The sequence below is a fragment of the Lontra canadensis genome, unplaced genomic scaffold (genome assembly GCF_010015895.1).
Source record: "Lontra canadensis isolate GAN:19392208 unplaced genomic scaffold, GSC_riverotter_1.0 scaffold5, whole genome shotgun sequence".
In the NCBI taxonomy this organism is placed as follows: domain Eukaryota; kingdom Metazoa; phylum Chordata; class Mammalia; order Carnivora; family Mustelidae; genus Lontra; species Lontra canadensis.
The window spans coordinates 10056936-10068961 of record NW_022630999.1 but is presented as its reverse complement, the minus strand read 5'-3'; the positions used below and the strand labels follow the sequence as shown (position 1 = coordinate 10068961).

Genomic DNA, 12026 nt, shown 5'->3' with positions numbered 1-12026 from the left:
TATCTATACTTTCTCTTACTACAAGATGCTCCAGGAAGAAAAAGATTACAATTTTTTTAAGTGTTTACAGTAAGCTTGCTAATATGGAGTACCTTATTTAGGTCAGGGCCCTGTCTGATTCCCTTAAGAATGGAGCATTCCTCAATTTAATGCATATGGTCAATACTCCTAATTCAAGCCAGACGTATTGCTAAAATAGCTTATTATAAAAACTGCCATAAAGAACGTGGATGGAAATTAGAGATATTAATAACTTAACTGTGTGTCTCAGTTAAGTCAGTGTGCTATAAGGGACTGTGATTGATGGAGGAGGAGCTTTAAAAGTCTTGTTTTACATATGGAGAGATATTAATAACTTAATTAAATATGTTCTCTAAGAAAATGTGCTATAAAGAAATGTGATTGATGGAGAAAAGCTTTTAAAAATTTTGCTTCATTTCTAGACTTACATGATGTTTCTATTAAACTATATACCCTCGAAGCAAGCCAATTTTATGGGAGGAGAAAGGGCTTTTAAATGCAAATAACTTTCTAATTACATTTTTTCTTATCAAATGCTTGTTAGAATTTATAGTTTCAATCTGATAGTTGTCACATTGGGGGTAAAAGTTCCACAGAGAGGGAGAAAATTAATGAATTCCTTTAAGCCATAACAATAATATGAAATTATCCCCACGGTGTTAAAATCAAGGCAGTTACAATAGGTGTACCTGAACAGGAAATGCATCATAGAAAAAGTTATTCATATAAATAAAGTACAGCTAAATTGTTTATAAAATATACTTCCAATTATTTTCTAAAATAGTGAGAGAACAATGAAGAGAAAAATTGTGTAGTTGATATCCAAGAACACCAAAAAAAGAATTCTGTTTTATTATTTTTGTTTGAAATTTCTTATTTTCTCTGCAACTTGACTTATGTTCACTTTCCTCCACAGTATTCTTTGCAATTTTGCATGTGAGTTCATTAACTCAGACAGTCAATCTGGTCCTTTTAATGACCTCTCTGTCTTCTTTCAACTCATGTGGTTACCTTGAGTACCTTGAATGGTTCACCTTTTATCTTCTTGAAATTTTTGTACAGAAAGATTTTGAATAATAAAAAACATATTTTTATACACCAGAGACTTGTTTCTCAAGCTGTTTGCTTGAGAGAGCTTTCTAGGAGTTTTAAGTAAATATCTCCCAATGGGAACAAAACTAATCTTTGTGAGCACTTTTTTCCACTGCTCAAACTCCATCTTCCTCCCTTTCTTCTTCCCTTCCCGCCTTCCTTCCACCTTCTCTACCTGCCTGCATATTTACTCAGCTCGTACCACCTGCTGTATCTTACTGTAGTCCCATCCCCACCAAGGCTTGCCAGCACCAGTTAAAATTAACCACAAGTTGTCCTCGGTACAGCCCCTCATGGAGTCAGCTGAACATTATTTGGGCTTGGATGATGCTGGTACATGAGGTACCACATGTAATATCTTTCTCTTGTTTTTGTTGTTTTGTTATGTTCACTTATTGCTTATTACAGCTGACTGTTTAATATTTTGCCGTCCTCCGTGAAACCCCACCATTGGAGACTCTTCTTTGCCCTACTGAACTGACAAAATACTATTAAAGTTGAAATACCTTCTTCTCCATGGCGGACCCCAAATTTTGTGCCCTGGTATTAGCTAGAATTTTCTTACCTATTCCAAAATAAGGTCAGGTCATTTCATGAACCAAAACTGAAGAAACTTTTTTTTATCTATTTTATCTATTAACTTTTTTATCTATTTATTATCTATTTTATCTATTAGTTTATATAACATATTTTTCCAAAGCAAGAATTCAGATCTCAGCTTTCGTTAATACCTCCAAATTTTTTTGCCCTTTTCCCACCTTTTAGCAGGATTTCCTTCAGTATCTGTGTCTCATAAAAGAGATCACAAATTCAGGGTTAACCCTTTTTCTTTAGGGCTCATTGGAGAACAAATTTTTGAGAAATGGCATTGTGGTAAAATTTAAGTTCCTACTATTTATCTCTTTACATATGTACCTTGCAAGATTAAAAATGGTTGGTTCCAGTGTCACCTGGGTGGTTCACTCGGTTAAGCGTCTGCGTTTGGCCCAGGTCATGATTTCAGGACCCTGAGATCAAGCCCATGTCAGGCTCCAGCTCCATGGCAGGCTCCCTGCTCAGGCAAGAGTCTTCTTCTCCCTCTGCCCCTCCTCAGTGCCTGTGTGCTTGTGTTTTCTCTCTTTCTCTCAAATAAATAAATAAAATCTTAAAAAAAAAAAAAAAAGGTTGTTCCCATATCTCTATTTTAGTCCAAAGAGATAACACTATGTCTAATCTTGACCACATCTACAGAATGAAATCAAATGTTTAAGTTTAATTCAGAATTGGCCAGGCTCCAGGAATAAGACAAACAAACAATTCAGGAAAAGGAAACTGTAGTCCCTCCAGTCTAAAGCCCAGGAGGTTTAAAAAGAGTGATTTTCTGGTCTAGCCCAGAAACGGATTGAATTTACAATTATAGATTATAGTTAGATTAGAGCCTTCTTTGTATAACCTTTCTTGCACACCCCATGTCCTCACTTTAATGTGAATAACATTAAGAAAAAAAAACATTAAAATGCTTGTCTGGCAGCTGGACTTTTGTTTCAGAATTCTGGTCAGTAGGTACAAGTTAGATTGTTCAACACAATGGGGCACAAAAGCAGTAATATTATAGTTAACAGGAGGTAGTGTGACTTCTTTTCTTCATAAAACAAGATAAAGTGGAGACTAGAACTCTTCCACATTTGAGTTCTAATTTTATATGAAGTTTGGTAAAGGGATTGGGAAGTTATAAAATGTAAGACGTATATATTTAATTCACATTTACTTAATGTTTAATATATGAGTATACTGTGCTAGATGCTGGGAATACAAAGTTCCAACACAAAAATAAAACATAATTTCTGGCTTTGAAGAGATACGCAGATTATTAGAATTTATGTGTCTTTAGTTCTGAACTTAAATTGCAGTATTGGGCTATGTGTAGATTTTAACATAAGCATGTGCTCTTCTTCCTGCTATGATTAATATTTCTCTTCATATTTGTCTGCCCTTGCCATCTTTAGGAGATCGTCAACTTCAACTGTCGGAAACTAGTGGCGACCATGCCGCTGTTTGCTAATGCAGATCCCAATTTCGTGACCGCCATGCTGAGCAAGCTGAGATTTGAGGTGTTTCAACCTGGAGATTATATCATACGAGAAGGAGCTGTGGGTAAAAAAATGTATTTCATTCAACATGGAGTTGCTGGTGTCATCACAAAATCCAGTAAAGAAATGAAGCTGACAGATGGCTCTTACTTTGGAGGTCAGTGAGAAAGAAAGTGGCACTGAGCTGAATGTTGCTTCGGTTATGTGTCCTTCTCAGAATTTTTGAGATGTCAGAATGTTGATTTGTGGGTTTTGACTAGGAACTTGTATTCGAATTCTGATAAAAGTATCTAAATGGCATGTTTTCACATTTCAGTGTCACATGCTCAGTGCGTGTATATTTACTGTGTTGGTTGGAGTATCTTGTTACCTTCACAAACCGGAAGTGATGAACACTGGCTTAAACCAGAAGGAAAATATATTTTTGTCTCACACAGAAGTCCCAGGAGAGTCAGGTGGCTCTCCTCAAGACAGTTTTCAGGAGCCGAGATTTCATTTATTTTGTTGCCATCCCCTAGCGTGATTTTCCCATTTATACAAGAGGAACTGGTTCCTCTCCATCATGTTAGGTATGGCCCACAGGAAGGGAAAAAGGGGACAGAGGAAGTGACGAATGAGCAGCTTCTCTTTAAAGGTGTACCTAGAATTGTCCCTGTCAGTGCTTATTTACATCTGATTGGCTAGAATTGAGTTACGAGAGTACCTCTAGGTGTAAGAAAGGCTGAGGAATGTAGCCTCCAGTTGAGTGGTGTGAAAGTCAGGGTTTTCCCAAGAAACAGAACCAATAGGAGAACATACATACAGAAGGAGAGTCATTATGAGGAAATGGCTTATGCAAATATGGAGACTGACGAGTCTTGTGATTGGCCATTGACAAGCTGGAGACCAGGAAAGCTGATGGCAGAATTTAGTTTGGCTCCCAAGGCTGGGAACTGGAGAAGTTAAAGGTCTAAATCCCAGTCTAAAGGCAGAAGATGAGATGAGATGTTAGCTCAAGCAGTGAGATAGGAAAAGAGGGTCGAATTCACCCCCATGATTTTTGTTCTCTTCACACCTCTAGTTGTTTGGATGATGCCCACTCACATTGGGGAGGGGAATCTGCTTTACTGAGCCCACTGATCCAAATGCTGATCATATCTGGAAACACCCTCGCAGACACATCCAAAAGTTATGTTCAATCTGGGCATCCCATAGCCAGTCAAGTTGATACCTAAAACTAACCATTATAAGTAGAAATTTCCCTTGCTAAAAACCCTGAAAATTTGAATTGTTTCCAACTTTTTGCTATTATCAGATATATATTGATATTTGTGCACATGTATAAAACTTGCCTAGAAGTTGAATTACTGGGTCAAAGACTATACATATTTTTAAACTGAGATAAACAACAAATTGTTTCTTTGATGAGACTGCCTGTGTCTATATGTCTTGCCAATTCATTTTGACTTTTGTCCTCTTAATAAGTAAAAATGGCATCTCTTTCTTGTTAGTGTGCAATCCCATTATTAATATTGAGGTTGAAGCGTTCATAGATTTATTCAACATTTATATTTTCTTTTTTCTGCTTCTATTCTTTATATATTTTTCTAATTTTTTTTTGCCTTTTTTAAAACAATTGATAGCAACATTCCTAATGTGTTTTTGATAATCTATAACTATTTTCTTCAAGCTTGTTATTTCTTTTTTATCTTTCTAACTTTCCCTTCATCAATCTGATTTTATTATTATTGACTTGATATGAACCTGCCTGTCCTTCCCCTTAAGGCATCAGAGATTTTGTGTTCCTTAGGTGGGTTTAGTACAGGGCAAATTTATAAAAATGTTCTCCATCTTTACCTCTATTTTATTTAGTTTTGCATTTTGTTACTATTTTATCATAGTTTACTGTATTTATTATACATACCTCAATTACATTTTTATTTTAATAGTAACCCATCCAGCATATATATTTGTGAATATAGTGTGAAGTAAGATTCTGTATTTTTCCCCAAAAGAGATAAGTTTTCCACCATCACACATGGAAGAATTCGTTCTTTTTGCAAAACATTAAAATATTTCTTTAATAATAAGCCAATAGAATATACATTATGGTGACAATAACAGCTAATACTGTATTACATATTTGAAAGTTGCTAAGAAAGTAGAGCTTAAAAAGTCTCATCACAAGGAAAAAAATTTTGTAACTATATGTGGTGACAGATGTTACCCTGATTATTGTCATCATCATTTCACAATGTATATAAATATCAAAGTATTGTGTTGTTGTCATGAGCACGCTAGGAAGGCACACACACGAGTTGTGTCTTTCCACAGTGCCAGCTTTATTCAGTCGTAAAGCAAGGTTAACGTAATTATAAAGCAGGTTTGGGATTCCAAACTCAGTGACATTTCACTCTTTGTTCAACTTTGCCTCTTACCACCACACAAAACAAAGCACAAGAAAAGTTACACAGCAAGAAAGATAGTACAGGGAGTAGGAAGTTAAGACACCAAAGATGAAGTCAGTCTGTGAGCATGCAGTTTGGTAAAGGCCTCCGTCTGTGGGGTCAGCCCTCCGCGAGTGCTGCTTATTATGTCCAAGCAGTGCAGGTCCTCTGTTCTGTTCAGAGATCAAGTCCGGCAGAGCTTCAGCAGCGGCTGCCTTTTTGATGTGGTCAAACGTGAAAGTTCAGGTTAGTGTCTTGAAAGTCTGATAGTTTGCTGCAAAAATCTTTCTTTTTTAAAGGGATTTAATCTGTCTTGGGCCTTTGCAGAACTCTCCTTTTTCTGCTTATCATCATTCTGAGGGTGCCGTCTGCTGGCACTTATTTCAGTATCTGGTCTTAGCTGCAATGCCTTTGGTTCTTTTGTCACTGCTTGACATTTCATGCTTGGCATGGGTGATTCCTGTTACTCTCTGTAGTTGCATACCTGAAACTAACATGTTGCATCAATTGCATCTCACTTAAAAGAAGAGAATCCTGGGTTGGGGGAGATATATATATATATATTCCACTAGATTTTTTTATATATCAGGAAGAAAACCATATACTCTTACCTTTTTAGTATACATGCAGATTCATAGAGGGGCTTTAATCATCCCAATCAAAGATGCTTCCAGATAGTGTTGAGACAAAAAAGTAAAACAACTACAGGGAGGAGCCATTATGCTAATATATGGACTTTAGGGGCTCTTTTGCATAGAGGAAATAATGTTAAAATAAGCAGAAGGGGGACACTATTTTTTCTTAGTTTCTTTTCTTAGTTTCTTTTCTTAGTTTCTACCAATTCTGTTAAAACATTAGAAACTTAATGATTAATATTAGACCTCTGGTACTACAGTATCAGGACTGGGCAAACTTAATGTTTAAATGTTCTTCAACATCAAGAAACTGAAATGTTTTTCTTAGAAAAAGGTAAGAAGTCTGTCTTCAAATATCTACAGGTTTATCCTGTAAGAGGCAGTTCAAAGGAAGCTCTTTTCCCTCTCCTAAGTGAGGTATAGAATAATGGTCCGTATTAGTTTGTGTTTATCCTTCACAGACTTTATAATATATCTTCTCTTTAGAATAGGCTTCTCAGTCAGAATCAATGTCTCCCACCTTTGTGTCTCCTTAGTACTTTTCATAGATTTCCAGGGTCCTGGTCTCAGTCTGCCTCACACTGAAATTAATTGTGTAGTTGTCTGTCTTCCCTTGTATATTCCGTGCGTACATCCGAATGATCGATGGGCTGTTTTAAACCAAAGATGCTCAGGCCCCACCCATCAAAGATTCTAAATCAGTAAGTCCAGACTGGAGACAAATTTTTATTTGTTCATTAGAGACTAGTCAACCAGTATATCGGAATCCCTAAAAAAATATCAGTAATGATTTAAAAAGTATTCAAATCAAATTAGTAGTTGAGAAAAAGACAGTGAATTTTATTTTGTTGAATTAAATAAATCTATGCTGAGTTTGAGAAGTGTTCTTCAATAACATGTAAGAAATGCTAGAGGGCGCCTGGGTGGCTCAGTGGGTTAAGCCTCTGCCTTCGGCTTGGGTCATGATCTCAGGGTCCTGGGATTGAGCCCGCATTGGGCTCTCTGCTTAGCGGGGAGCCTGCTTCCCCCTCTCTCTCTGCCTGCCTCTCTGCCTACTTGCGATCTCTGTCAAGTAAATAAATAAATAAATGAATAAATAAATAAACAAATAAATTAATTAATTAATTAAATAAAAAAAGAAATGCTAGAAAAGGCTTTGAATTTTACTAAGTGCTTTTTTTGGAATATATCAACATAACCGTAAGGTTCTTATCCGTTAAACTATTGTGGCTGAATAAAATATATCAACTCGGGGTGCCTGGATGGCTCAGTGGGTTAAAGCCTCTGCCTTCGGCTCAGGTCATGATCCCAGGATCCTGGGATCGAGCCCCGCATCGGGCTCTCTGCTCAGCAGGGAGCCTGCTTCCCTTCCTCTCTCTCTGCCTGCTTTTGCCTACTTGTGATCTCTGTCTGTCAAATAAAATAAATAAAATCTTTAAAAATATATGTATATCAACTCAAGATAGGTAGCTTCCTTGACTTTCTCTCTCACCCCTGAAGGATACTTTGGAAGCTTCCAGCTTCCCCTTCTTCCCACTCTTTGTCATGATTCTGTGCTGCATTATTAGCCCCTTGGCCTTTTGTGCACATTGTTCTAGGAAAAATAGATTTGGAAAAGCTAAGACCCAAAATATCTACTTTAGAAAGCACAGAGCACTAATGTTCAAATAAAGAAAAAAGTAATTGAAAGCCGACAGGGTAAAAAAATAAAAGTGTATATGTACAGTGCAAGTGTGGGAAAAGGTGGTTTGGGAGGGAAAACATTTTTGAGGCAATTAATGGGGGTGTGATAAATATGTAGAAGAAACATCTGGAAAGTATTTTCTGGAAGTGTTAATTATGCATTAAGAGTGTATTTTTTACATTTGACATACATTTTTGTCAATTCAAAGCAATTTTTAATTACTATGTAGTTATATTTGCTAATATGACCAAGGTTTTATACAACACTGGAACACTTATTTCCCTAGATTTATCAGGTTACAATATTAGTAAAGTCAGTTATAGTAACAAATATCCTTGTGTTGACCGGTAAGATCATTTCTGGGATAAAAACTACTTTGTCCTGATGTATTATTGTTTTTAACACATTGTAGCCTGTCTATAGGTGAAATTAGACTTATTTATTGTTATGGTGGCTATTTTTGTGATCCCCTAGCGAATTTTGGATTATCAGGTTTTGTTTACCTCTTGGCAAGAGTAAGAAAACTGTAAAAAAAAAATGTATTCTCTATATTAAGGAAGTTTAAACAATCTAGGCATTATTGTTACCCTGAAGTCTTCTTAGGTTTCACAAGTAAAGCATTGTGTCTGATTCTCTGTTTTCTTTGGTATTATACTACTTCAGATTTTACTTCTTTATGAGTAATCATTCAGTTCATCTAATTCAATAGTTCATTATACTGAAAAGCTTAAAAAAATAAAGTCCGATGCCAGAGCCGAGATTATACCTTAGAGTTTCTGATGGAATTGAGTGGGGTTGAGATCCAAACCTCAGCATGTAAAAACAAAATCCCCCGAAGATTCCAAAAACTTTTCACATTATATATATATATATATTTCCCTTTTTATTTTCAATAAACCTTTTTAATTTTTAATTTCAGAACAATTTTAGATACAAAATGATTGCAAAAATTTTACAGAGAATTCCATATATCCCATACCCAGTTTCCTATTATTAATTTTTGTCATTACTATGCTATATTTGTCACAGTTAATGAGCCAATATTGATACATTATTATTAAGTACTAAATAAAACACATACTTTATTCAAATTTTCCTAGTTTTTACCCAATATACTCTTTTCACCCAGCATACCATTTACTTGTAGCATCCTCTAGTCTACTCTTTTGGAAAAAAAAAAAAAAAAAGAAGAAGACATTTATTTATTTTTAAAGAGGCAATGGGGAGGGGGATAGGGCAGAGGGAGAGATCCTTCAGGCAGACTCCTGGCTGAGTGTGGAGCCCTACATGATGTGGAACTTGATGCCGTGACTCCTGAGATGACCTGAGCCAAAACCAAGAATCTGACGCCCAACCAACTGAGCCACCCGGGTGCCCCAATTTGCTCTTGGTTTTTTTAATATAAGGTTTCTTAGGCTTTCCTTGTTTTTGATAAACTTCACAATTTTGTGGAGCACTGGTAAGGTATCTTAGAGTATATCTCTCAGTTGAGATTTGCCTGATGATCTCATGATTAGATTAGGGTAAGTTTTTTGGAGAGGTAGATCACAGACATAAAGTGCCATTATTTTTGCATCATTTCCAAGGGTATTACTATCAATATGTCTTATCGCTCTTAATGTTAATGCTAATCACCTGGATTGAGGTAGTGTTTGTCAGGCTTCTCCACTATAAAGTTACTTTATTTTCTCCTCATTCCATACTTTTCTGTTTGAAGGATAATCACTAGGCATAGCCCATGACTAAGGACTGGGGAATAGTAGAATAATATTCTACTTTCTTAAGGACAGAGTATATACATAAACTATTTGAAGTTTTTCTAAATGAGAAATTTATTTACTCTTACATTTAATTATTTACTAAGCCCATTTTTATTTATCACTGTGGACTGGTGAATATTTATTTATAATTTGATTTATAATGCAATACTACTTTATTTGTTTTTATTTTTTTTAATTCCTGTGTCGTTAATATACGGTGTTATATTAGTTCTGGGTGTACAATATAGTGATTCCACAATTCCATATATTACTCAGTGCTCGTCTAGATAGGTTTACTCTTAATCCTCTTCACTTATTTCAGCCTTTCCCCTACCCAACTCCCTTCTGGTAATTATCTGTTTGTTTTCTGTGGTTAAGAATGTTTTGGGTTCATCTCTTTCCCCTTGCTTCTTTGTTTTGTTTCTTAAATTCCACATACGAGTGAAATCATATGGTATTTGTCTTTCTCTAACTGACATATTTTGCTTAGTGTTATACTCTCTAGCTCCATTCATTTGTCGCAAATGGCAATATTTCATTTTTTGTGGCTGAATAATATTCCATTCTGTATATACCACATCTTCTTTATCCATTCATCCAATGATGGACACTTAGGCTGCTTCCATACTTTGGCAGTAAACATAGGGGAGCATATATCCTTTCAAATTAAGATTTTTGTATTCTTTGGGTAAATAAATACTGGTGGTGCCCTTACTGGATTGTAGGGTAGTGCTGTATATAATTTTTTTAGGAACCTCCATATTCTCTTCCACAGTGCCTGCACCAGTTTGCATGCCCACAAACTGCATAAGGGTCCAATACTACTTTATTAATTATGCTGCTCAAATCATTCAAACTTTGGCCATTTGGACCTCTTTCAGTTGGCCCTTGTGTACCTTTGAAGCACTCCTGTTATTGTGGTTTTGGGGAGGATTATTTTTGTTTGTTGTGTTGAGATTTTTTTTTCTAGCACTGTAAGGTGCTCCTGGAACATTTTGTGTATTTCCTGCCCAGTCTTAGATTTAGCCATTTCTCTAAGGATCCCTGGTTCTATTGAAGAGTGGTTTTAGAAACTAAGGTTTGGACACCAGGCGTACTGTTACTACTGGACTATCTTTACTTCTACACCCTCTCAGATGACAAGGCCAAGAGATATATACTCATATACTAACCTGTGTGTATACATATGTCTATAAATATTTCTGTGTATCCATCTGTTAAGCTAAACATGAGTTCATGCTGATATTTCCAACTCTAATCCATTACCATGTGACTTATGACCTTCTCTTCTTGTTTATCTGTAATACTTCACTCAAGAGTTAGAAATCTGGTTTCCACTATATATTTACTTTTTTGTTCAATTGTAATATTCATGCGTAGTGGTTTTGGAATTGTAAATCTGTACATCCGTAGGAAATAACTTGATCAACTGGAGTATTAATCTTATGTAAGGTTCTTTTTGCCTCTCCATTCATTGCAAAGATGTTTAGGTCAGCATCTTACTTCCTAATCTCCCTCAGTGAGGTTGTCTCAACATTTATAATACATTTATATTTCTTTGTTACATTCTGCATTCTGTCCTGAGAACTTCTGACTTCCTAAGTTACTTTTTTTAATTTGCATAGCATTTGGTTCACTTTTTGTGCTGTAAAGTTTTATAAGTTTTAACAAATGCTTACTGTCCCATATTCTCCATTATGATATCATACAGAATAGTTTCATCACCTCACAAACACTTTTGTGTGCTTCCTATTCAGCCCTCTCGTGTTCTGAAACTTATGGCAACCACTGATCTGTGTATTATCTCATAGTTTTTTCTTGTCCAAAATGTTATATAATTAGAATCATACAATATATAGTATTGGTTTTGTAGAAATTTCAAATTCTGATTGTTAAGTGCTATAACATTGGAAATTGAGTTTTATATATTAATCTTTTATCCAGTGACCTTCTATCCTCACTTATAGGACTTTGGTCAGTTCCTTGGGATTTTCTTCATAGATAATCTTGTCATCTACAAATACAGACAATTGTGTTTCTTTTTTTCCAATCCATGTACTTTTTATTACCTTTTCTTATTTATCTGGCAAGGATTTCTAGTACTATATTGAATTGGAGTAGTGAAGGAGAACTTTTATGCCCTAACGTTAGTTGTCCTTGTAGTGAATTTTTTCCCTTTGATTTTGACATAATGCATCTATTTTTTCACTATTAAGTATGATGCTATTTGAATGGGTTTTTTCATAGGTATTTCTTATCAAATTTAGGAACTTCTACCATTACTGCTTCTATGAAAGCACAAGCAGGAGGATTGGCAAAGGAAGAGGGACAATCAGGCT

General features: G+C 35.6%; 1 protein-coding gene across 1 annotated transcript in view; it reads left to right on the top strand.

The window, feature by feature from the left end:
- Positions 1 to 12026, top strand: part of HCN1 (hyperpolarization activated cyclic nucleotide gated potassium channel 1) — a 393328-nt gene that overhangs the window by 337498 nt on the left and 43804 nt on the right. The window contains exon 6 of the mRNA XM_032851441.1: positions 3099 to 3339. Coding sequence (XP_032707332.1) covers positions 3099 to 3339 — 241 coding nt within the window. The remainder of the gene's footprint in view (positions 1 to 3098; positions 3340 to 12026) is intronic.